This window comes from Rhinolophus sinicus, linkage group LG16, assembly GCF_036562045.2.
Source record: "Rhinolophus sinicus isolate RSC01 linkage group LG16, ASM3656204v1, whole genome shotgun sequence".
NCBI lineage: Eukaryota > Metazoa > Chordata > Mammalia > Chiroptera > Rhinolophidae > Rhinolophus > Rhinolophus sinicus.
Window position 1 is genome coordinate 27,930,481 of NC_133765.1, and position 26,794 is coordinate 27,957,274.

Consider the following 26,794-nt stretch of genomic DNA (forward strand, 5'->3'; position numbering starts at 1 on the left):
ATATTAAAATTTTATAAAAATATAAAATGTAAATTAACAGTGGTATTCCTTCTATTGCACAGCTTTCTTTTTCCCACAATAAACAGGTATTACTTATATAATTAGGTTGGTGCAAAAGTAATTGCAGCTTAAAAGGTTAAAATTACAAAAACTGCAATTACTTTTGCACCAACCTAATAGAAAGTAAATGTTTTCTAGAAAATACCTAAATAACAAAGATGGGATAAAAAGAAAACTTAATGTCACAAATTAATGTCTTAATGTCTGTTAAAGACAAACAGTTAACTCTGGGACTACTCAAACAATTCTCATAAGATGTGCTGCATTTTTTTTCACATGTGCTCAGAGCCTAAACCCCAACACACCTGACTGGCTTAAAAGTGAACATCAGGAGTAAACAATGCAATCTGGTCTATTACCCCTGAGAAGTGGTTTGGGACTTAAGAATCTGGCCACCTCCCCAGTCTGTCTGCTCTGGAATCACCAAAAGGTGGTGGCTTGAATGTCCACCATTGGTCACCATTTGCTCGAAAGGAGAGCTGACCAGCATGTTTCCCAAAGCAGCCCACTTCCAACCCAACTAATTCCCAGGTCCTCGTGAAGCCATCTCTGGGCTCTCAGGAGATTCTCATGCACCACACAATGGTCTTGGGGAACCATTATCCTTGGATAGCAAATCTATTAAATTATCTGAATTCTGTGAAAAAAAATAAGTCCTCAGAAATTAAAAGTGCTCATATAAGGGAGGTTTTCAAGCTGAAACCAAAAAGTACATGACAACCTTAACATACAAATTTACTTTCCAATTTCTAAAGACTAAAAATAGAACAGGAAACAATCCAAAATGCATTTAGACATAAAAAATGTTACAAAGCAACATCAATAGACCTAGATTAGTAAAAAAAAAATGTACATTATCACTTTTTTGCGAACTAACCCATTTTATAAGATACAACTCATCTCTGCTGAAAAAAATACTTTAAACAGCCTCAGGGGACAAGCCCCAAATGTCAAGCTTACCTTATTAGTAATGGAAATTCTGACCTGGGAATCCTACAATTAAGCTCTCAAAGCTTTGCCTCTACTATTAAACCCAATGCACTAGAACCACCATTATGGAAGAAAGCAATTTCTTTAGAAGGTAAGTCAAAAAGTGGGACAGAGAAGGGGCAGAATTTAATTGTGTATCCTATGGGAATCCAGATACTGTTTCATTCTGCACCTGTCCACCCCCCCCAAAAAAAGGAAGACCATGTCACAGCTATAGTACCTCAAAGGAGTCCCAATTCTAGTTGCAAATATTCACCGTTTTGAGTTAACAGTCTTTTTTGTCAGTTGAAGGCTAGAGGGTTAAATCCACTCAAGCAAGTGGGTGACTTCTTTTCTGATTCACATTTGCAGCCCCAGATTTAATGTGAGGAGAAAAAAAACAGTCTATCACCACCACCAGTTAGTTATTTTAAAGGATCAGCTACCTTCACAGTACTTTCTAAGAAGGGTCATTAGTCCAAATCGGAATGTGAGGAAAACTTACAGCAGGATATAAAATGCCTTCAAAGCAGTATAAGACCAAGGCAAAGAGAAGATGCTTATCTTTCAAAATGAAATGTAGCTTGCTAAGTGTTCATGCCAAGATGGGAAGCCTGAATCACACTCATTTTGCTGAAGCCATTTAGAACTCAATGAAACATGTTTTGCCAGAAATATTGTTTCACCAAAATACTCCACACCACTGAAAAGAACATAAAGCCATTCAGTTGATCTCTCAGCCACAGGCCATGAATACTAAAAAAGAAGGAAAAATGACAGCCTCCAAACTGACAAGGACACAAAAGGCAAATATCAGAGCCTGGTGAGACGTGAGAGGCTGGTGCTGCACTGGTAAACCTACCCGCCAGGACTCCCATGAACACCTTCCAAATACAGCAGGGAGGGAGGGACCTACCTTTCAACAAATGTGTCATGAAATCTGACTGCCAAGGCCAAAGGAGAGAAACACACAGAACACAGAAGAAAACAACAGTCTCAATATTAACAATAGAATAAAAGCAACTTCAAATTCACTGAAAAAGGAAAATGCTCCCAGAGACCTTATTTTTAAAATTTCTGCTGCCATTGTGAGAAAGACAGTGAAAATTCCTTCAAAATGCTTAAGAGGTCAACCTGATCATTTTCTTTACATTATGAAACACAAGTCACTATGGATTCTTTCTTTAGAAAAATAAAAATTTTATTTTATAGCATTTTCACCCACAAGGCACGTCTCATAAAGTCTAAGGACTAAGCCTTAGAAAGAGGAAGATCCAAAGCAACGCAATTACAAAATAAACATTATTTGAAATATCACATGGCTTTAGGCCTCACAGATCTGTAAAAATGTTAGTGATAAATCTCATCATTGTTGAAGACGGTTCTTATGTGTGGGCTTGATCTTTAAAGGTTATTTGGTTTTCATTATTTGAAACATTTTTCATCTTATTTTGCCCCTCGGTGTGTTGAGCTGTTAGAGCCTGCCATCTCCTGGTGATATGTCTGATAAGCAATTTTAAGATACAGTATGACCGGCTTTTTTGAAGAATGCCAAAGAATAGCCAAATGAAGTCACCAAGATCAGACTTACAGATAGAGCAAGCCTTCATCAGCCACTAGGTAATCAACTCACTGGAACCTACTAGGTGGAACTAATTTATCTCAGGCATGACTAGATCTAAGCAATTTTGCCAACTTCAGGAGTACAATATTATAAGGCAACCAACTAACTCAATGTTTGAGTTTTTCTTTAACAAAGCTCAAAAAATTCACAATAACCATTACCCTAATTTTGGAACTTAGGGTTAAATACATTGACACTCAAAAGACCATTACATAGCCATATAAATAATTAGAGAGACCACACAATTACCCAGAAAAACCTTCTGCATATGACCAAGTGGAAAGGCAGAACCCCCATGTGTCTACCATGACTTAAACTGAGTAAGAGTAGGCCTGCAAATGGACAATAAATAAAGGACTATATCAGAATTAAAAGAGCTGTGGAAAGGTGGCAGGACCCGGGATAACTTAATACCTAGCAGAATGCCTAGTTACAGGGCAGATAGTAAATGTTTGTTGAATGAATACGAGTAAATGTATGAGCTTTTAAGGTTCTTCCATATTGTTTTGCCATGTCCTTCCCAGTGAAAACACTGGTGGTCTGAAGGTTTCAATTTGTCTTCAATTTTAACTAGTGTGTTTTAGGATATAATTCCCCCAAGTATGTTTCCTGGAACACTCATGCAGCAGGATGACCCATGTGAAAAGGATACCTCAGCAAATAAGTAACACCTTATAATAACATCTTAGAAATTCACAGTGCATATTAGCATATCAGAGGACCCACAGAGTGCTACAAAGAACAACCCCATTTATCTTACTATGGTGGTCATCCCCCAAACTCATTTGACTACAAAATCCTTTTTTCCACAGAATACCTATCAATTTTAGCACATAGGGGCAGACTTAAGAGGAGGCGGAGGTAGACATAAACGCTGGCCCCAGTCTACAGGGGAACCACAATAAATATAAGCCTGCAAATTCTTGGTAGCAGCAGCAAGGAGAGAGAAAGGGGGCCACCATCCAAAGAACATATTTTTGGGAAACACTGCCTTCAGAAACCTAACAAGTAGTATCAATCATATGACTCCCGATACATTTTAAAGGTTATTCGACTTTTGATACTATCTAAGTTAAGCAGTAGCCATGCCCTGAAATAACAACGCTAGACAGACCCAGCCCTCAGTGGTTTTTTTAGAGACTCTTACGAGTAACCTGTGTTTTTCCATAACATACCATCTTTTATCATAGTACAACTTTCCATCTTCTATCCGGGCTTCAAATCTCTGGGCTGGAGACTCTGCAGGTGTGGCAGGCAAGTGTTCGGGAGAGGACGGGGATGCTGGAGGAACCAGAGAGTTCTTTCGATGACTAAGCATGTAACAAACATGTGGGTCCACCAGCTAACATGCTTTGAAATGATATTAAAAGGTGGTAATAATCACGATCATCAAGTCCTTACAGTTGTAATCAATGGGATTCCAATAAAATTCTTGGATATTACATCTAACTTGACCCTCAAAGCACACCTGCACAGAGGAGAAACCTGAGGCTCAGGCAGACGACGGCATTTGCCCAAGGTCACTTAGAGTAGGACTAAAATCCCAGTAACCATCAGAAGCCCAAAGGACAAGAATTAGGTAAGTCTCTTTAAATTTATAAAACATGAAATCATTTCTAGAAACATTTATTACTAGACTGAGCAGGCTATTTGGGTACGCACAGAGTCAAGCTAATACAGTGCTAAGAACTACAGTGGGTTCGAATGACCTAAATTCACACACTCAAATATCCCTTTCCCCAGCATGCCGTCAGAAACCCAGGACCACTCTGTGGACCACAGCGGCCCTCAGGACGAAATTATTTAAGGAATTTTGTTTTCTTCTCTAAAACCCAGTGAGTAGAGGGATATGTGAGTAATCACAGTGCTTAAAACAAAACAAAAATGCCTTGCCAGTTCAGAACTCGATCTTACCGCCTAGCATTTGAGTGCTATTGAGTGTTGTTCTAGAAGGAACCACCATGAACATGAGGCCAACACTTCTGTAAGCTGGGACTGCTAGCAGCCTGCGAGTCCCTTACCAGAGCCAGGCCATGAAAAGCCTGGCTGGAACAGCAGTGCCTAGTACTACACTCCACAAGGCGAGTAATACAGAAAAATCCTTCTGGTTTTATTTTCAGAAATGGATGTGTACTTAAATCTTATGGCTGTCAACACAGAAGGAAAGCTTTACCAGCCAAGCAATCAAATGTCTCTTTTACAATAAATCCTAAGGAAAAGACAAAAATAACTTGAACATAGGAGGGTTAAAAAAAAAAAAAAAAACCAGGCGAGGGTACACTTCAGGTTCCCTTCCGCTTTCATGAAGACTACTCTCAGGCAAATGATGGACATTTTATTTGTGGAAACGGTTAACAATCCTCCATCAGGTATTTGCATGCTTCTCCGATGACATGATAAAAGATTGCACAAATGCCAATAACGTCCTTCACTTACCTGGTCTCTTGGGTGACTTAAGCTGTAAGAAGAAGAACAAAAAACCTTAGAGAAAATCATTTCAGACACAAGGTAAGGTGTCAAAGGTATCAAAATGATTTAATAAGTACCATGTGAACAAACTAAAGCAGAAAACCACAGCAAGCCTAAGCTTTCAAATAAACCAAAGAAATCAAACTGTACCTTATTTAAGGTTCTTAGATCCTCCATGATCTGTTCGTCTGTTAACAAGTAGTTTAGCTGGGGTGCTGAGAGTTAAAGGAATGTGTCTGACAAGCATGGCTTCCAAGCAGAGATCAGCAAAATGGCACGACTATTTCAGAATTTGCAATGTATGGTTATGCTACATGCAACTTTTGTAATAGTTTGCCCTGTGGAAGTTTTTGACTCTCCTAAGTGTCATGTGGTGCCAGGCACACAAGAGAATTCACACCCCCATCTTACAGACTTCTATGGGAAGGCGGAAGGAGATTCACTGGGAAACTAAAATAGACAGAGCACAGCACATAATAAAAGAACTTCATCCTGAATTGATGAAGTGCTTTTGTTCCAAAGATCTGAATACTTCCACATACATACCATGGACTTAATCTTCCCTAGCAACTTAAATTCTCAGTTGTGAAGATAAAGGGAGCTGAAGTTATGCCCTCTCTTGGTGGCAGACAAATAACTGAACCATTTTGTGCAAATGGCTATTTATTACCTCCTCAAGAGGATAGAAACAATACTTCCTCAGATGTCCTCTTCCCATTACCATTTTTATGAGGGGCTTCTTTATATCTGACTGAAATCTCATTTGTTTTCATTTAACAACAGTGTGCAATCCAGATTTAGGGGCATACATAACCAAAGTACAAAAAGCAGCTATTACTCTCATTTTACAGGTGAAAAAATTAAGGCACATGAAATTTTCAGTCGCCCCTGAATCTGCAAGTGAGTAGTAAGACCAGGTTGAACTTCCAACACAAAGTACCTTCCCAAATAACTGCTCTCTATAACCCCCCCCCACTAAAAGCAGTAGCAACTGAGGACTCCAATAATAAAATGGCTGACCCCTGAATTCCAATCAAATAGGATGATTTTCCATAGGACAAGAACCACGTGTATTGTACCAAATGGATCAGCAAAGGATTCAATCGTCTTAAGGAAGAAAAAGTGACCAAGGCTTGGCGCAAAGGGATATCAGGAGCAGGCTTTCTCCTCTTGTCGGGAATGGGGACAGGATCGTTTGGTCGCCTCCGCAGCTTTCTGGTCATGATGGGCTTCACTTCCATGGAATCTGTGGCAAGAATGGAATGAGAATGAGTAAATCTATCGAACCCCCATGGAACTCAGTGAGAATTCCTCGAGTGTCAGAATACCTGCCCCACAGCTACCCAATCAGAACGGTTGGCCCGAGCCAGACACCGAGATCAAACTGTAGAGAGAGGGCCTGTGGTGAGAAGATTCGGACCGGCTGACTAAGCGCATCCGTCTCAGAAACGCAGCCCAGCCCTGCCATCTTCCATTCTAACTGCGGCAGGCATCTCTCTAGCCCTTCAAACCTGGGATTTTCTTCCTTTTCTCTCAAATTTAAAGAGGCTACAGAGTCATAGGCTCTTGGGATTGGAAGGAACTTTTGGGTCATCTCAGTTGACTAATTCCTGCTGTTCCCACAGGGGGCAGTGAACTGGAGCCTCCTGGCATAAAGGCTCTTTTAAAGGCCAGTGGCCTCAGTGCCAACATTTTGATATGAGATCTTCATTTACAAACGCAAACTGTTTATTGAATAACCTTTTGTAGCTACTTGACTACCAAGAATGCTACCATGAAGGTTCATGATAAAGGCCTCTTTTCATTCTTCTTGACTTCTCACTGCAATCTGACACTGGCTGCTGACTCTCCTCACCTTAAAATCTCTCCTCCCCCAGCCACTGCAACAAATTTCTCCTTCTTTTCTGATTCGCCTCCGTGGGGTCCTTTCTGCTGCCCCGCCCCTTAAAAACTAGTCATCTCTGGAGCCCAGTCAGTCTCAGCCTGTATCCCAGTGAATCTCTGATCATCAACTCCAGCTCCACCCTCCATTCTGAATGACAACCAACAGCGTACGACACCATACACTCTTCAGGTTCCAAGCAAAGTCATTTCTCGTCTCACCTCCCAGAGCTGCCTCCTCTCCAGTGTCCAGGGGCATCACATCTATCCATCCTTCTGAGCTAGAATACAATCTGTCACCTGTGCCTTGTCTTCCTTCACCCAGATAATGGCAGTGTTGCCTTTTAACTACCCCTCATCATAATCTCACCTCCCTCAAATGATCTTCCCAAGACACAAACCAGATCATTCTGCACATGGCTCAAGTATTTCAATGGCTCGCCACTCCCTACAGAATAAAGACCAAGCCACATTTCCGGTTCCTCACTTCTCCTTCATCCACATGTACCATGTGTGGGCTTTTAGCGACTCTACTGCCCAAAAGCACCGTACTTGTTATGCCTCAAGCCTTTGCACTGTCCTCTCTGCCTAGCCTCCTCTTTCTGGCCCCACAAACTCCTACACAACATCCTGTGAGAGCCAGCTTAACACTCCCCCTTCTGCGAAGGCTTCCAAAGACAGGGACCAGAGCATTTGTACAAACCTCTCCTGCCACGCGCCACACAGTAGGGGACATTTCCCCCAGCAGACGCTGGGATTCCAGCCCTGCATGGAGTCGGCCCCCACCCAGCACTAGCAATGCTTCTGGCCCACAGTAGGGGCAGCACGGTTTCCAGCAGAACGACTAGATGAGTCCGGCCTGATGCTGAAACAGTCAGCTTGCGATCAGGCCTCCTGTCAGCACAGCTGACAGGACAGCCTCACAGGATGCAAACATAGACCTTCTGCTATGGCAACCTGCGGGACACAACAGCACACAATACACATGCGGACAATACACATGCGTACAAAGTCAAGACGGTGTGCATGTTGCTCTTAAGAACAGAAATGGGCAATACAGACTTTTTCCCCCCTACAAAGGCATAGAGGTAAAGCGGTAAGAACCATAGACCTAATGAATATTCGTAAGGGTACTTGCAAGTGGGGGTAAAAGGAAGGATAAGCACACATACACTTTTGGGGATAAGGTCGGGTGAGGGGAGCCTTCTTCCTAAAAGAAACCTCTCACCCTATGCTGAGATGCCAGCCTTCTCCAGCTACTTACTGGCCAGTGGGTCTGACTCCCTGCAGCGGCTGTGTGACCTAAGGCAGGCTACACAAATACTCTGTGTCTTAGGTTTGCTCATCTATGAAATGGAAATATCAGTAATTCTTGCCTCACGGTGTTGTGCGGATTACACGAGCTAGTAAATATAAAGCCCTCAGCACAGTACCTGCCATAACAAGAGTTCAATCAATGCTAGTTCTTACTATCATATTTTCAGCCAGGAAAAACCTTTTTTAAAAAGTACAAAGATCTTTTTAAAAAGTCAAGGTGCAAACAGCTGAAATAGAAGTTACATATTGAAGACAACTGATGCCAACTGTGAGGCTTTGCAACATACAGACCTGATGTGAGAAACAGTGTGAAGGGAGCTCACCCTCCCTAGGGAGCACCAAAGAAAAAGCATCTAGCACATGACTATCACAGAATGTTCTCTCCACCAAAGACAGTGGCTGGGTGTGCCCTACTGTGGGGACAGAGCCAGGAGAGCAGTTTCCAGGCTCTCGGCCTCACGTGGAAAGGTGCTGGCTCGGTTATTAGATGGCCATCAGCTATAATCAGATGGCCATGTGCTGTGGGTGGGTGGCCATCAGCTGTTACCAGTTAGCCATTAGCCACTAATATAACTGGCGTGGCTACGCTAGGGGATTGGTTGGTTAGCAGAGAAGCGGATGGCGAATTGCAGCTAGCAAGTGGGGTGGGTTGGTTGGCAGAGAAGTGGACAGCAGATTGCGGATCGTGTGGCTCCTGCTTCCTGTGTCTCCAACCCAACCGCCAGTGAGAATATAGTGGTATGAACCTATCCATAGCTCCGTGGATGTTCCTTTTTGGCCTCACCATATCCTGCGTTCTTGTGCAGAGAGAGGGAGCTGAGCCCCTGCATGACACCTACCCTTTGGGCTGCCAAGTTTGGGGGCCGGGGTGGGTGGGCAATACACGATAAAAGTAAGCGAAGCAAAGGTACAGTTGAAGATCTGGTAATAACGCAGTCTGATCGTGGCCAATAAACTCAGAAGATCATCAATGAATCAGTCACAAATCCAAAAATATAACTAAATTCTTATGCAATGATGAAAATCAATCCATTTTATTAGTCTAGTCACAGGAATAACCTAATCAATTATATACGAAAGACTACTTCAGCAGAAGGAAGAAGCCTCTAAAATGTATTAGCATGTATGTCCCCACCACCATCCAGGACAGAGGGTCAAGCAGGCAGCAGTCCCAGCCAGTGGTCCAGGTGGAAGATATAATTTTGAGGGGAAAATCAACATGTAAGTATCACAGCCCTCAAACTACATGGTAAGATGATCTACTTAATGCACTGTACAATCCCAGGTTTGCCTAGTTGACTTCTAAGGCCTGGGTCTGAGTCTGCCGGACATTCTTCTTATTCACTGGAAGCAACAAGCTGGTATTCATGACGTCAGTATCCTGTGAATTTGGCCAGTAAGAGTCCTAAAGGCTCAATCTGGGTGCACTGACAAAAATCAAACTTCCGGGGACGGTCAGTTAGCTCAGTTGGTTAGAGCGTGGTGCTCTTAACAACAAGGTTGCCAGTTCGATCCCCACATGGGCCACTGTGAGCTGTGCCCTCCACCAATTAGACTGAAACAACTACATGCCTTGGAGCTGAAGGGTCCTGGAAAAACACACTTAAATAAATAAAAGTTAAAAAAAAAAAAAAAAAATCAAACTTCTCCCACCCCTCCGCCCCAAAAACATCAAACTTCCAGAACTGAAACGCAGACCTTGGGAGTGTGGCAACCCTGAAGAAGGCACTTGAGAAGAAAATCAGTCTTCCTTTCACACATGGTGCATCGACACAAAACATCTCTTAACTGGCTTAAATCAGAAGGCCTCCCTGATCCAGGGGACTCCTCGTAGGTTTACTTCAATGGGGACACATTTGCAGAATCTAACTGAACATCAAACAATTAAACCAGGGAGTATACGTGACAGAAAACACCCAATAAGCAACTAGACTGGGTGCACAGCTCCCCTCCAGACCATCTCGCATATACGATCTTTAACAGTATAATCCTAATGCTCTCCTCACCAGGAGTGTGTGAATGGCCAAACCGGACAGACACAAGCACCCCAAGGAAGCATGGGGATGCCAGCTGAGGAATGGCAGCTCAGGGTGAGTCAGTACGAGAGAGACTTTACAGCTAGTCCCCAGGGAGAGACCCTCTTAATAACAATTACCAGCAATTCACATACAATTACCATTTACTGGCTGGCCTTTTGTTTTGCACTTCTCTAGGCCAATTCATTCACTCCAAAAGCTCACATGCCTACAGTGTACCAACCACTGTAGTAAAAGCTTCATTCTAACATACTTCAACCATTAAATTCATACCTGTTTCGCTATTTTAAAAAATTTGTTGCTGTACTCAAAGGAACAGCCTTAAGAAAAAGGATGAAAGTAGAAGAAAAGCTACCACAGAATAAACACAGTAGCAGATAGGCAATTATGCCCAACAAGGGGCAGTGCTACATGGGGCTAGACCAGAGGCCCAGAGCAAACCCCAACCACCCATGCCCCTCTCTAGTGGGCTGGCAGGCTCACCACCATCACAATCAATACTACAGTGGGGACCACAAATGGGTGGTCCTGTAGGAGGTGGGTAGGTGGCGGGCGACGCCATCAAGGCCAGGTGTTTGGAGGCCAAACCAGGTGAGAAGGGACCAATCTCCATTAGGCCAAAGTTACCCATAATTCAGGGATGCCATTTAAAGAGTAAACCGATCAAGCCCTCCTCTGCACCCTCAGCGACACTAAACAAAACAGCCTGGATTCCACATGGCAGTATCAGGAAAGAACATCCTGGGGACAAGCCCACTCCACCCAAAATCCAAGTCCTCTCCTCCATTCTCCCTTCCCAGGTATTTGTGTGGGACCTCTTCTGAACTTGACGTCTAAGGTTCCCTGCTCACTGGTATCTGTTCCATATTGGCTGAAACTTATCACTCCTACAGCAATACAACCACATCTACCTTAAAGGTTTTACAATCAGTACAAACTGCCTGTCAAATCTTCACCTTCATTTGCTGTACGTTAGGGAAGACATGGAAACTGTCAGTCTCATAATTATCAGAACACATGCTCCTTGAGGACACAAACCTTCGGTATTAGCCTCATTTTGTGAGTCACTTAGTACCCCCTGAATTCACGGTATATAGGGAGTCTGTTTAATGAGGTAGTTAAGAAAACACCGTGTTTCCCTGAAAATAAGACCTCGCTGGACAATCAGCTCTAATGCGTCTTTGGGAGCAAAACTTAATATAAGACCCAATATTATATCATATCATATATCATGTCACATATTGTATTATATTACACCCAGTCTTATAGTAAAATAAGGCCGGGTATTATATTACATTATATTATATTATATAAGACCCAATCTCATATTACAGTAAAATAAGACCGAGTCTTATATTAATTTTTGCTCCAAAAGACGCATTAGAGCTGATTGTCCGGCTAGGTCTTATTTTCGGGGAAACGCGGCAGGTTTACAGTCAGATAAGCTCTAGCTTAATCACTATCTCATTGGAGGCCCTTTGAGTAAATAGCTGTTTCTCTGAGCCTGCTTTGCCAAGGCAAGTCACAAGGAGCTGCAGGAACTGAATTATGTTACAACCTCCCAATCCCTAAGTGCTTACTCCGTACTCCAGCCACTCTTGAAAGCACCTCCGAGGCATTATCTCATCTAATCTTTACACCAACCCTCCAGGGTAGGTTCCACCATCTCCTTGCCAAGTGAGAAAACCCCACCAACCAAGTTCATGACAGGACCAGGATTCATTCCCGTCTGTCAGCATGTAGAGGCAGCTCTAATATGTTCACGTACTACCTGGCTCAATGTAAGTACTCAGGAATCGGAGTTCCTATTTTGATGTAATTATTCAATGGCTCCAGCTATGAATCTAGCATATTCTAAAGGAAACTCACAGGTTTTGCTGATATCATGACTAGCTTCAACAGTGGACTGAGGGTTGGATGATGCCCCTGGTGAGGCAAGAACTTACAAAAGAAAATGAAGTGGCAGTTAGTGGGCTGCTGGAAGAAAGGAGAAAAGGCAGCTGTCCTAAAGATAGGAAGAGGAAAAATGAATTAAAAATGATAAAGCTCCCCACATTTTAAAGCTCATTAAATTCTCATTAATTATTTGAGTTTCTTATAATCTTGACCTCCACTGCAGAGAAAACTCCCTCTCAGATAATTCTACCTATAACCTCCCTGCTCAAAATGTGGTCCGACCAGCAGCCCCTGGGAGGTGCTTAGAGATGCAGGCTATTGAGCTGCACTCCAGATGCCCTGAAGCAGAATCTGCATTTTACCAAGACCTCCAGGTGACTCACACACACTCCAGTTGGGGGAGTGCTCACCCAGAACTCAGCCTAGGTTTTCACTGACAGTACACCTTTCCGCCTCCACAGCCCAGGTGTCCTCAGTTCTCCACACGAGGTTTGGGCAGTGAAGAGAACCTCCCACCACATCCCACGGAGGTCTGTAAACACTCTAAGTCCTGTTCGGACAGAGCAGGTCACCGAATACCCCCATTTCCAATGGGTTATTTGGAGTAAGCTTCTCATCAGTCTCTTATTCCACTTTGTTTTCAAGAGATCTTCATGTTGAACCAGAAAGGGAGATTTTAAGAAATCTCTTGTCTAGGCAGACCTGGGCAACACTGATGTTGGGCATCAATCCACAAAGGTGAAATACGTCCCTCGGTGAAAGGAATGAAATCGGGCCTTTACTCCAACACCATAGCAGCACCATCTGTGGAATTGCTAATTATCCTTCTAGCTCCAGTGCCTTTTCTTTCGACACTCCATCATTACCTTGGCAGCGCTCTCCACACCATGGGACCAAATGGCTTGAGGAAGGACATCAGTACCTTTAATGCCCCTGGCTAGCTTTGAGCACTTCTGAAATCTAGTTTACTGTGTTATAAACGATTCCCCGTATTTATTTGTCTTTTCTACCCTGGCAGGCTCGCCCTCAAGTCACTGAGGATGCCTCCTGTCCCATTTAAAATTCTGGCTGTAAAACTGCTGGCCAAACAACGTCTACCACTTGTCAGGAGTTAGGATGCCAAATCACAGGTAAGGTGGTGATATCCTTCCCTGCAGATGGAAAGGGAGCAGCTATAAACGGACAATATTTCCCACAAGCCTAATGAAGGCTCCCGAACATCTGGTCACTCCAGCAGAGAGCGATGAGACAGCAGTGCCAGCCACAGTCACCGTCAGAGAAAACGGTATGCAGGTCGGAAAACAGGCAGGCAGACTAGTACCGAACAGGTACTTGCAGTGCTCACGGCCTAATTAAAAACGCTTGGCAACAAGAACAAGATGATGATGTCTGAAGATGCTCTTTTAACATCCATTCTCACCCAAAAAACATTTCTGAGCTGCTTTCAGAGGTCTTCAAAGAATGAATTCCTTTTGCCAAGTCTCTCAATGAGGAAGATATCAGATTTTTCAAGAGTCAGACTCCTACTTTTTAGACACAACCACATTCTCATCAGTGTATCAGGGGGATCGGAGCTCAAGTTATGTCACCTGGAAGGCCACATTTGTTCACAGCACCAAAAATACAGATGGGGAAATACAGTTCTTGTTATTTTTAGTTTCAAAGTCGACCCCAAAGACTTAACATAAAAACAATGCATTTGCTCTGGACCCCTACTAAAATCAGGCCTGCCAGAGCGCCAGTACCTTCAAAATGTAAGTTAAATTTTGGGGTGTACTGAAGGAATGCCCCTTACAAATCCAAGTGACCAACTCACCACTGATTTTCTCTGCAGTTTTTGCTGATGGAAATTTTGCCAAATTCCAAACTAGCTGGTTCAAGCCAATTCCCGCCCTGCATCCTTCTCGGGCTATCAGCCTACATATGGCAACAGAAGAATCACCCCATATTGCTTCTCCCCTAAACCTGCCTCCAACCTGCTGAGTTCCCATATGCATATTACTAAATTCTAGAAGGCAAGGCAGGGACAGGCTCTAAGTAAATGTAACTTTACTACCTTTACAGGAAAAGAGTTCAGTTTAGCTACCCCTGCTAAAATCGTATCAACTCCTTCTGAAATGTTCACAGTAACACCTGGGAGAAGGGATCTAATAAACGATTCAGCCAAAAGCCTTTGTTCTCACATCTAGGCAAGAGGAAGACAAGGTCTGTTCTGTAATGAAGGCACATGGGAAAAAACAAAGCAGAAGGACATAGGTAAGTAATTTGTGAACATAACTAAGACACGAATGGCAGCTGACCCAAGAATTAAATAAAGCATAAGCCAAAGGTTGCAGTTATTATTCAAGGTCTACCATTTATTGAATACCTGTCATGTGTAGGGCACTGTACTAGGCACTCATATTTCTAACCACAATCCTATGATCAGCCTCATTTTTTTGAGGGGGAAACAGCCTCAGAGAGGTTAAGCAGCTTGACTAAAGTCACACAGCCAATACAAGACAGAACTAGAACTCTGACCTGTCATGTCAAAGCCCACTCTCCTTTCAGCTTGCTTTGCTCTGATGAGGAACCCAGAAGTAAGACAGAAGGAGGAATTGGAATGGCCCCCCACCAAGTCCCCCTCAGGGCTCCCAAAACCCTGCTGGTCTTTCATACCTCCAGTCAGTTCCATAGTTAGCTTTTCATTTTCAATCATTTTCTTCTTTTCTTCCAACTCAGCAATCAGGTTTTCCTTCAGCTCAACCTTCTTGTCCTCAAACTCCTTCACTGCTGCCTTCTTTTCTTTAATGTAATTTCTTTCCACTTGTTCAGTCTGAGCAAAAGAGAAACACAGGCTAAGGGTACATGGCCCTGGCAGCCAGGGCTCCAACCTGAAGTCTGGCTCAGCACTCAAGAACAAAGAAAATACCTTTACTAGAAATATGAGAAATAGCTGCACTCACACTTGCAGTAACAGGGTATCTGGGAGCCAGTTTTCCAATGAACGCATAAAATCACACCACACAGCTCCTGCTTATATTTCTGAGTGTACCTCACTGGCTACTCAGGTTATTTTCTCTCTTCCACATCTTATACTTTATGGCTTGTATGTTAAAATAGAACATAAGTTTCTCAGAGACAGTAAATAAACTCTTTCTTAAAGACACAATTTTGCAGGAAAGTAGTCTGTTCCAGATGAAATAGCTATATTCAAAATTAACCACAAGACACTGAGTCACGATGGTATGAGTTACTGTATTTTTTGATACTTACAATAAAATAAAGAGTAGAAGACCATTTTTTTAGGTATCTGAACCCCAAAGTACTCAAACACTGAAATTATATTAAATAAAAATTGCATAAGCACCCATTTTCTAAATCTCACCATGGCATGAAGTGAATACGCAGGGGGCTTATGGTGAGCTCTGGCTGTGATGTTCTCACATTGCTGTGTGGCTCTGAGAAACTCACCCCCCGTCCCCAGCCACACATCCACCCACACACACACACACACACCCTGAGCACCCCAGGAGCAGTAGTATATCATTCAAGATCCAGGCCCTCATTGCTGTACCAAAGCACTATGCCTCACACAGAACCAGCATTCAGATGTCTGCCAAACGAAAGGAGAAATTTTTAATCCATCTTTCCTACTGACCCAGAGAGTTTCAGCTGTAAATTATTGAGCCAATTCAGAAATTGGGCTGCTCCGAGGACCAATATAACAAATTATTAGGCCATAATAATTCAGACATATTCCCAAATGGCAATAATGTGAGATCAAAGCCAACAAGAAAGCAGTGAGGGGTGAGTGTCCCCTAACACCCTGTGATAAGCAGAGGCTGCCCGACAAACAAGTGAATAGATGGAATTTCTGAACTGAGACCAAAGTCCTTTAGTCAAACAGAACAGTGATGGAAGGCTTCCAGCTGGGGGTTTCCCAACTAACTGTTTGGTGATAGAAAGAAAGGCCACCGATTGTGAAAGCGAGATTCCAGTTTCAGAAAGAGCCTGCAAACCCAGAAGATCCATGGTACTTACTTCTAGCTGGAGGAAGAGTTCTGAAAGAGATAAAACGTGCAATTAGATTCGCTAGGCTGTGTCACCTTTCTCAACAGTATGTTAGGATTCATTTAGAAGCAGTAATTGCTTTCTGAAAGCACGGTTACCCAGAGCAAACGTTTTCATCAGGGAAATGCTGATATACACGAAGGGGAAGGATACAAGAAGCACTCATGTCTAGTTAAAAGTTGACCCTGAACATAATCGGCTCTGGCAGTTCTACCCAACGGCAAAAACAAGCAGCAGGAACCAAACTACCTTGACAAACGTCATCCCTTCTTTCACTCAGTACATACCCTCCACCAGTTCTGCAGGGCAGGATGGGTCAGGAAGTAACAGTGCTCTAACTCAAGAAGCAGAGTCAACACTGATGTCTTTAAAACGTTATGTGAAGGGCTCTGCATGGTGAGGAAGGACACGCTCCCTGAAAATTTAGACAGCAGAGGTTCCGAGCCCTCCTGGGCTTTCCTGCTGGCCCCCAGCCTCTGCTCATGTGTCTCCACCAGCAATACCCTCTGGTCTCTCTGAATGCACTCACAGGTTTCAGATCTAATGCAGCCTCCTCTGCAAGGCCTTTCCTGTGGACCCTTCACTGCCCAAGCCCATCTCAGAAACCTAGAAGTATCCACCCCACAGTATTCGACAGCTTATTGAGCACCCACTATATGCCAGGTGATTAGCAGCTGTTTACCCATCAGCTTCCCCCACCACTGGATTGCAACCCTCTCTGCAAACCTAAGACATGGAACAAAATAGGTCTGAGGCTTCTGATCTTTCCTGGTGACCATGGGACTGCTGCAGACAGTCTGCAAAGATTGCGGGTGGGCCAACAACTCCAGGGAGTGCTGTTCACCTTTCACCATGGTCTCCTTTGCAAACCTGATGGAACCTATGGATCCCTTGCCCCATAAAAAAGCACATACGCACATTCACACATACTTTGTAAGATTCCAAGTTTCAGGGACTCCAGATTAAGAATCCATGTCAAATACCAGTTGTTGCATGAGAAAACTAATTGAGAAAAGGGACAAGATACTCTATTTTCTAAGTGTAGCACTGGGAATTTCTGGGCCCTTAAGCGCAGGCACACCCGCCCCAACACGCTCATGGCTATGATTGCTTCAGACTTGCACCTTGCACGAATGGCCGGACACCTGACGTTTGTGCCACTCTGAGAAATCACACCTGCACCAACAAGTCAAACTGGCAATAAGCATTTAGAGTCGGTGGTGGTGGTTCACACAAAAGACACAACTAAAGCAAGTGGATTATCTCTGCATGGAACTTCCTTTTTAAAACTCAAGACAATGACTGATTTAGGAACTCTTCTGCATCGTTAGTGGGGTCAGCTGTTTATGAAAGATCCCACCGGGACAGGACTGAGAGCAGAATTAAGAAAAACAATGCTCACTTTGCAGTTCTAGTTTTAAGAAAAATGGCTTGCATCAATTTTCTTTCCTTACATCTTAAACCAATTCTGTGAGGTCAGTTCCCCACTACAGATGGGGAAACTGAGGCTCTAAGAGCAAATTCCTGCTTAAAGGCGTAAGACCTAAAGTGATACAAGACCTAGACCTAGGATCTCATCTTCTACCACTTTCCCCAAGAAGAGGGATGAGGATTTTAAAGATGTCCCAAGGAGATGCACCAGGAACTCAAAGGGAAGTGGGGGGGTAACCACAGGGGCAGGCAGGGATGTGGATGGCCAGAAGGCTAATGCCTACATTTCCATTTTCCCAGCATCGCTTACATCCTTCAGCTCCTTTTCTATCTGTTGGTACTCATATACACTGGACATCTACTCACTGGGGAGAGAAGGAAATGTTCCATCGACAGAAAGTTGGCAAGTCAATGGATCAGAAAGCAAGAGGACAGCAGCCTGAGGAGGGGCACCCAGACCTCATTTTAAACCCCAACATTACTTTTACCACCGTAGGAACAAACACCATGCTGGCTGGTATGCGAAGTGCTGGCTGACAAGGAGCTTCAAAATTTAACACTTACAAAAGATTTCCAGTAAGCACCGGCATCTGTGTTTACACACGTTAAACAGTCATCCCATCTTACTTTTTGCATGATTCTTTATTTTACTCATAACATCCCCTCATTTACACATTTGGGTGTGTTTTGTCAATGAAGCAGCAAGTTCCCTTACATCAAGGACGAGGTGTCACACCACTCTGTGCTGCTCAGAGCTTAGAGGTAGAAGGTGCTCAACAAATTTTTGTTAAGTGAGTAGATTTACTGTGCACAACAGACCAAAAAGCATACTCTTTTTCTCTAAATGCGTGTAACACAACACTTGAAGGGAAAAACAGGAGGAAACCCCTTCTTCCCAGAGCACAGAATACCAGAAGCAGCAAACTCAAAACAGGAGCAAAACCACCTGCAACCCTTTTCCATGTCAGCTCCTCGGATCGTCCATGAAGCCAGCCTTGCAGACATAAGACAGGATATGCAAGACGACCCTTGGGCAACTGGCAGGACAACCCAACTGCAAAGAGCCACCACTAAGCCTTGACTACTGAATGTTCATTGGCCACTGGAGAAAAGATGAGCCAGTTTTACATAACTGCACCTTCGAGGCATCTCTTTCCTAACACTCTCCCCACCGTGGGGTAGTCGAGATACTAGTACATTTTGGAGAATAGCTCTTATGGCCACATAACATTGATGATCAGCAAAAGGAAGAAAATCTGAGGATGATTTATTTCCATTTAAGATACAGCCTTACCTGCATTTCGTATCCTCTCTTTATACTGCTGATCTAGTTTTTTCATCCTCTTCTGATATTCTTGTAATGTACCTGATTTTGAGATTTACAAAATAAAAAGTTACTTTGAAGATCCGCTCTCCATTTTGGTTTCTAAAATGACTTTCTAGCACCAACAGTGACTGTCTTGGAATGTCTTAGAACATCAAGATGAAACATGAACCAAAGAAAGGCACACACAAACAGAGCTGACTGGAGCACAGTTCTCAACCAAGACACACAGCAGAAATTACCCCAACCTAGTGGGCTGAAACTCTCTAGCAAGTGAGGGGGAGTAAAAGGTGCAGGCATCCTTAAGTGATTCTGACCACTTGCTGCTACAGTTTGAGGGAACGGGCTTCCCTTTCCTAGAAAAACCTCATTCTCCTTCAGTAAGGTCTAGATCAATGCTCTCCAACAGAACTTTCTCTGCACTGCTGGAAATGCTCTATAGTGCACCTTCCACTGTGGTAGCCACCAGTCATATGTGGTTCCTGGGCACTTGCAATGTGGCTGGTGGATGTAAAGTATAGTATAAGAAGTACAGTACATAATATTGTAACTATGGTGTCAGAAGTGTACTAGATTTATTGGGGTGATCACTTTGTAAGTTACAGTAATGTCTAATCACTAGCTTGTACACCTGCAACTAATATAATATTGTACGTCAAATGTAGTTGAAAAATAAAAATATATATATGTATTTAAAAAAAAGAGAAACTGAATTATTAATTTTATTTAATTAAATTTAAATACTGACAATACTGGACATCTCAGGTTCTTACCAAATCTCTAATTTCATTGCTCTTCCCCAAAACTGCTAATTCTGAGGGTCCCAGTTAGTGTGGAAAGTGTTTCCTGATCCTGCTTTAGTAGGATAAATTAATGGCATCTTTTCAAAATCCCTCTCAGTCATGCTTTATACACTTGCTAGAGTGGAATGTATTTCTTTCTCTGGCAATACTTCGATTATCGTGGAAAGAAAAAATGAAAACAAAACAAAGGTGTGTGACTGCAACTCATGGAAACATTTTTTCACTATTAAGCAGAAATCAATACAGGATGGGCTAGTCCAAGCAGTAAAAGTACCTGGTGGAAAAGCAGTTTCACTGCTGAGGGACTCCGCAAAAATGAAGCTGAAGAACTAATGGCAGCAGCCAACTGTCCCTGCGTTCTCAGTGTGCCCAACAGTGCTAGTCACTGCTTGTGCATAATCTCATCTACTTTCCTTTTCTTCATTTCACAGATCAGAAAACAAATTAAGCAAGAGAATGTGATGTGCCCAACGTCAAACTTCTAGAAAGTAGTGAAGTTGAGCTGTAACCCATGATGGAACTTGAGAGTCTGTGCTCTTAACCCCCATGCTGAACTGCAATTAGCGCAAAACAGCATCCGACAAGATACAATTCACTTTTAATTTACCAAGCTAAAAAGAGAAAATACAGTAAGGATAATCCACGGTTCATTAACATTTAGTTTAGAAGGAATAGTACAATTTTATTTGGTTTTTGGTAACATCTCTTCTAAAAATGTCTAGCTTTAGGCAGAGTGGTTTTCAGTTCACGCTCTACAGAAGGCCCTGAGTTTCAAAACAGTTTGAAAATCACCACTTTACTGATAGCAGAAGATAGCAAAATGTATACTAGGACAGCTAAAATCAGCCCCATCAAATTTTAAATCACTCTCGCAGAGAAGTGAAATACACAGATTTCAAAGGTTTGTAATATTAAGAAGTATATTTAGAAACGATGGATTAAATCATACACCAACCTTCCTGCAGCTGTTGCAACTGTCTCTTGAGAGAAGCCAGTTTATCCTGATACATCCTATAAAAAAAGTAAAGACACACTCAAAGATTTTATTCAACACTCAATTCCAAAAATATCTACACACAGAAAGTACCCAGGTTGTTATGGGAATGGCAGCCATGTCCTTTAGGAGAGAGAGAAAACTGAAGTTGGCCAGGTCATTTAAAATGTAGTAACAGCTAAAGGGATCAAAAAGGGACAGGGATTCTGTGCTCTTGAATCATATCACAATTTTGTAGCTTCTCCTGTGTTATCCCACCTTTAGAGATTCAGTCTAAAATCTACGAATATGAGGACACACAGATTTTAATAAATAAGTGACAATGATAAACACTTAGGCAAGAACATACAAAGAAAAATTGAAAGTGTGATGCTATTTTCTTCTGAATTTAGAAGCATAAGTAACACACACAAACATAGAAAAGGCATTAAACACAGCTTATATCAACTCTATGATTAGATTATAAATTCCAAAGAAGTAAGATTATACATTCAGCGCATTTTTTTCTATATAGAGAGCATAGCTGTGTAAGCACTAATAAACCTTCACGTCATTTTTAAAACACTACTCTTTTAGGATCAGAGAAATAATAATAATTCAGTAACAAACGTTAAAATACCTGATTTATTTGTAGCTACAGCTGGATAAGAACACACAGCACAAACAAAGCGAAAGAACCTGGCATGTTATTTTTTTTCTCCCTCACAACAAATGGATTATAGACAATTATACGCTCTGGTAAGTCTGTTTGAATGGTAGATTCCACACGTAAATCATATTTCAGCAATATTTTTGCTTCTATCTGAAAAACACCCCCAATTTCACAGAGATAAAAACAAGAATTGCAACCTTAAATAAAACCATTGTCTAACAGATAACAGGCACAATAGCCTTTTGATTGGTCAAATAAAGGCTACAAATACAACCCAACTATCTATAGGTTGAGGAAGAAGTAGGCAGAATCTGATAATTACTCAGGTCTGGTTCTTTTAAGGAAAATTCTGATGTACTCTCAATGCTCACCTTGAATCACAAAAGGCATTCAATTTTAATCAAAATTATTTTCTATATCATCAAATATTAACAGGCATATTCAATTGGAAGACTGTCCCTAAAGAATGCTTAAATATCTCAAGTATAAGAACGAACGGGGTGTAAACTGCACACAAGAAGTCAGTATTTAGAACCCAGTGTATTAAATCTTCTACCACATTGAGTGTACCAGACAATGCCTTTGAATTCTGAGTCTGTTTTAAAAGGGAATATTAACAGGTTGAAGAAGTAAATAACAACAAAAAATTCAGATTCAGGAAAAGACTAGGTATGTGAAAATACATTTCAAATGGGTTAAGATAAACCAGTAAAAAGCTTTAAGAGAAATAAATTATTTTTTTTAAAAAGCAAGCACTGTTTCAAGGATGAGAAAAATTACATGAATTATTAAGTAATCCTTCTTTATTCAGCACTGGTCATATTTAGCTGAATTACCCCTTTGGGTTCCAAAGCTTGAAAAGGATGAAAGAATCCAGAAGATGGTCACAAAACATTTGCAAATAAGACCTATAAGGAAAGGAATGTGGACTGCCTAGTTTATAGAATTTTAAAAGTCAAATCAAGATCCTCAAAATACATTCAACAAATACTTAGCGGATATATATATTTTTAAATTGTCTTGCATCTGTGTTTACGATAAAAGTGAGTGGTTTTAGTTTCTCTGGGCATATGTAGTTGAAGACAATGAGAAGGCGTGGGTACGGATGTGGGATAAGTGGAAAGGGCACTGGAGCAGGAGTCCTGTTCTCCACCCTGGTCTCTTTGAGCTTTCTAGGAATCTAGCTCACCATTTAGCAAGTAGTCAGCACTCGGTAGGGTCACACCCATTTGAGAACCAAGTAGCTGTGAAACACCATTTACCCTCTCTGGCCAATGGTTTTCATATCTAAAACACACAAGGCGTGATTAAAAAAAAAAAAAAAAATACAGTGAATGCTGCTGCTGCGTGCCATCTAACCAAAACACAGGGATCTTCAATACAGAAAGCAGCACATCGAACCTTAGAAACAGTGTGTGACAACTTTCAACTTATTCGGTGCAGTCAGTTAAGCGTGAGCTACAGTTGAGAGAAGGTATGTTTTAAAATGTGCAGTAAATTATCCTTCATCATGACAACACTCCGTGTCACACATCGCTTCTGGTATATGGCAATTTCTGTCAAATAAAAACATTACAGTGTGTCCTCATCCAACTTATTCACCGGATCTGGCACCATGTGACTTCTGGCTCTTCCCCAAAGTCAAAATGATTCAGGACATCGAGGCAGCCATGACAGCGCAACTAAAGACACTCACGAAAGAGGACTTCCAGAACTGCTTCAGAAAGTGGCAAGAACGATGGGATAAGTGTGTTCGAAGAGAGGGGGGTATTTTGAGGGGGATTAATGGCAATGTGTGTTCTACTGTAATAAGGTGTGTTTAATTTAAACATGCATTGTATTTTTTTATTATACCTCGTAAAGTGGGAAATGGTTCTCTCCTGTTATATGGCCTTATTCCCCTGACATCATTTCAAGGTCCTTTCTAGCTTACCCTCAAAAGATTCTTATAACAGGAAGACTGACTAAAATGTGACAAATTTAAAAGGGGGAAATTATATACCAATACATGGTCTTTAGAAGCACTATGGTCAAAGCCATACACACAAGGAAATCATAAAGATTTCCTGGTCAATTCTGTATTCCAAAAAAAGAAATCTGAAACTCATACTCACTGTTCCTTCATTTCTACATAGTCTTCTTCATCATGCTTTGCCAGGTCAGTTTCGCTAGCATCCTCAGTATCTAAATAAAATCAGGGAAGAAGGGTTTGTTAAAATCATAATTCATAGAGTTGGTATCACCTGACACAGTGACACTTAATAGTCTTCTGTAAAATGAATTTCTACTCAAGGCAGGCCTGTGGGAAGACGTCATCGAAAAGTGTTACATACAGTTACTTCAGGAAAGAAAATACCATTTCCAACTTATACACAACCAGCTTTATGCAAAGAGCTTGCCCTTATCTGAAGTATAGCCAGAAAACGGTGCATCAGACACAGGCAGTCATGGTCAAGGCTGTTACTTCTGCAGAACAGGCAGTTCAGGAAAAAGAGATATAAGAGAGGAGAACTACAGGCAGGCAAGCCTCGATCACTACTCCAAAATAACCTAATATGTATATTCTCTTCTGGCAGATGCCCAGTTTGAATCCTTAAGAGATTTTACATCAACTATAAGCAAAGGAGAATCTGAATCAATGAACTGTACTTTTAAGAACTGAAATATTTTCAAAGTTACAACTAAAAGGAGACAAGATGATCAAACGGAAACTGTTTCAGAACACTTTAAACATTGTTCTTAGAATAAGCAAACGGCTAGAGTGTCTACATAATTTCAACAGCCCTCCTTAAGAGGGGGGAAAAAATCCATTTTGGCTTCATCGCTCCCCCTTGTGGGCATTAGAAACAGTACAAGTGACAAGTCATTCACATTCAAAATATCTGGCTAAGCCTTGTCTTCAAATGTACTTTAAACAAATGCAATTAGTTCCTTCAACTTTATATCTGCATATGCAGATTCCTTTCTAATGGCTGTTAAAGGTCCAATTCTCCACAAACCCATCTCCCCTCCTTCAGTCAAGAGCCCTTCACTGAGTTCCTGTCATGTGCCAGCCACAGTACTTGGCACTTAGAACTGAGATGAATAAAACATACTCCACATTACAGCCTAGCGGGTCTAGGCTTTTGTTCCACAGCCCTATTTTGTGCCAGAACATGCCACCCATATACTGGTCTCTAGCTCCCCTTTCTTCTCCCTTGTTCTTTATGTTTCTTCACCTTTCTCCTCCTCCAGCCAGCTCCTTCCTCAATCCCTCCAAAAGTCTTCCTCACACCTGCCAAACTAAAGCCCAGTTTGAAAAGCAAGGATCTGAGAGGCAGTGATGATAATGCAAAGAGCATGCAACTTAAAATAACACGTGGGCACCAGTAAGCAAATCCCCACCTTCCGTTGTGCCTATTTCCGCAGTGAAAACATCTACTGAGTTAGGTACTGAGTACCAGGCTTTAAAGTACCAGTACAATACTTTACGTGCACATCTCACTTAGTTCTCATTCCTACGCTCGGAAGCCCCATTACAGCTGGGAAAACTGAGGCTTCCTAAGCTTAAGTAAGTTGTCTACAGTCAAAACCTGGGTTAAGTGAGCCAAATTTAGACCTAAACCCGATTCCAGGTCCCATTCTTGTAACCAACCTGTACTGCCCTGCCCAAAGGAGGGCTGACTGACTGAAGCATTTCCCCGGGGTAGAGGGTGGGGGAGCGGAGACGGGGGAGCAACGGGGGAACCGAGAAGCCAAAGTGGGCTTTGCTCTAATCCTCCCAGGAACCAAAAAGGCAGGGCTACTCCACGGAAGGCTTTCTCATTCCAACCAGTGAAGACCTGAGGTACAAGCAGAGCCGGCGGGGAGTAGAGGGGCAGCTGTGACAACGGCTTCCTAAGTGCCTTCTTCCCATCGCTGTAGGGTACAACGTACCCAGAGCTTCCCCTTCCCCCGTACAGGCAGGGGTAACATGCTGGAGCCCCGCTCCGACCAGCTGTCCCTCCAGGCTACCCCGAGTCCCGCAGGCGCCCCGCCCCTCTTCCATGCAAAGCCTCATCCCCTCCCGCAGCGGTCCCAACCCCACTCCCCGCTGCCTAGAGAGCTAAAGGACGCGCCTTCGTCAGACTCGCGGCCCCGGCAGCTGCGCTCGTCGTCCTCGGCGCTCTCCAGCTCTTCATCCTCCTCCGGATAATACTCCGGAGCCGGCGGCGCTCCAGCCGGGGCCGGAGCCGGAGCCAACAGCCCGGCGGCACTCATGTCGCTTCTGACAACAGCTGAGAGCGCCACCCGGGGACCGCGGCCACCCGCCCTGCAGACTCGACGCCCGCCTAGCAGCGCCTCAGGGAGCCGCCAACTTGAGGAGCGGGAGCCGCGGCGACCCCCTTCCCAGTCTCCGCCAAGCTCCGCCCCTCGCGCCCGCGCTCGGCAACGGGGGCCTCGCGCCGGCGGCGACTTCCGGGTCGGGAGCTGCCCGAGGACCGCCTGACTCCGCCATCCTTCAGGGAGTGGAGAGGCCGCCAGACGCCTCCTTCGCATTAACCCCAGCCCCTTCATCGCCGTCTTCAAATCCTCAACGGGTAGTGGGAAAGGGCGGAAACGGGATCTCTAGATTTAGGTAAATCCTTAGGCAGACCTGGCGCCGGCCAGGACCCCGAAACTCACAGGCTACTTCCGGAAACAGCCGCCAGGAGGCGCCTGGGACCAGTGCTAAAGCGAGAATCGTTAGCGACCTGAGAGGTAGAAGGTTTGAAGGGCTCTTGGCGGTTGGAGGTGGTCTCTAAGCAGGTGAACGACATTAATGAATGCCTTTATAGATTGGGAAACCTAGACGCCTAGAGTGTGCGTGATCGTCCCGAAGAAAAGGAGCCTGGCTCCTCCCCTGACTAAATGAAGCTTTATTCAGAACTGAAATAAAGACAAGGATGCTGATATTCCATCCTGCGGTCAGCAAAATGGTATTTCCCCAGTCCGTGGGAGTCATTTCTGTTTGCATAGGTTTACTGAATATGATGTTCTCTCGATTTTACAGATGAGAAAAGAGCTGTCATTTGCCTAAAAAAAAAAAAAAAAAAAAAAAAAATGGTAGCATCCAGCCTGCCTTGTTTAGACTCTCAGAGCCAGGCCCTCTATAATACAGCTGCCTCATATTTCTTAGAATATTAGTTTTTTTAAGGTGGTTTTCCCCAATTCAGTAACTTGCTAACCAACTCTCAACTGTTCAAATGGCACATTAGCCTACCAGAAGCTACTAATTAAGCTAGTTTAAGGAAGGTGTTATGTGGAAACTTAGCTGAATATCTGCA

The 26,794-nt window shown here is 43.0% G+C and overlaps 1 protein-coding gene across 2 annotated transcripts in view; it reads right to left on the reverse strand.

Moving 5' to 3' along the window:
- SUDS3 (SDS3 homolog, SIN3A corepressor complex component) overlaps positions 1-25,927 on the reverse strand; it is a 34,027-nt gene extending 8,100 nt beyond the window's left edge. The window contains exons 1-10 of one of the 2 annotated variants that reach the window (XM_019753973.2): positions 25,607-25,927; positions 23,624-23,693; positions 20,819-20,874; positions 19,031-19,102; positions 16,276-16,295; positions 14,911-15,067; positions 6,273-6,368; positions 5,273-5,334; positions 5,090-5,111; positions 3,829-3,934 (exon numbers count right to left, since the gene is read on the reverse strand). In XM_019753973.2, the coding sequence (XP_019609532.2) occupies positions 3,829-3,934; positions 5,090-5,111; positions 5,273-5,334; positions 6,273-6,368; positions 14,911-15,067; positions 16,276-16,295; positions 19,031-19,102; positions 20,819-20,874; positions 23,624-23,693; positions 25,607-25,748 (803 nt within the window). In that variant the 5' untranslated portion in view covers positions 25,749-25,927. Of the gene's footprint in view, positions 1-3,828; positions 3,935-5,089; positions 5,112-5,272; positions 6,369-14,910; positions 15,068-16,275; positions 16,296-19,030; positions 19,103-20,818; positions 20,875-23,623; positions 23,694-25,606 lie in introns of both variants that reach the window. The other variant, XR_012492556.1, reaches the window with a different exon arrangement.
- Positions 25,928-26,794: the final 867 nt, after the last annotated feature.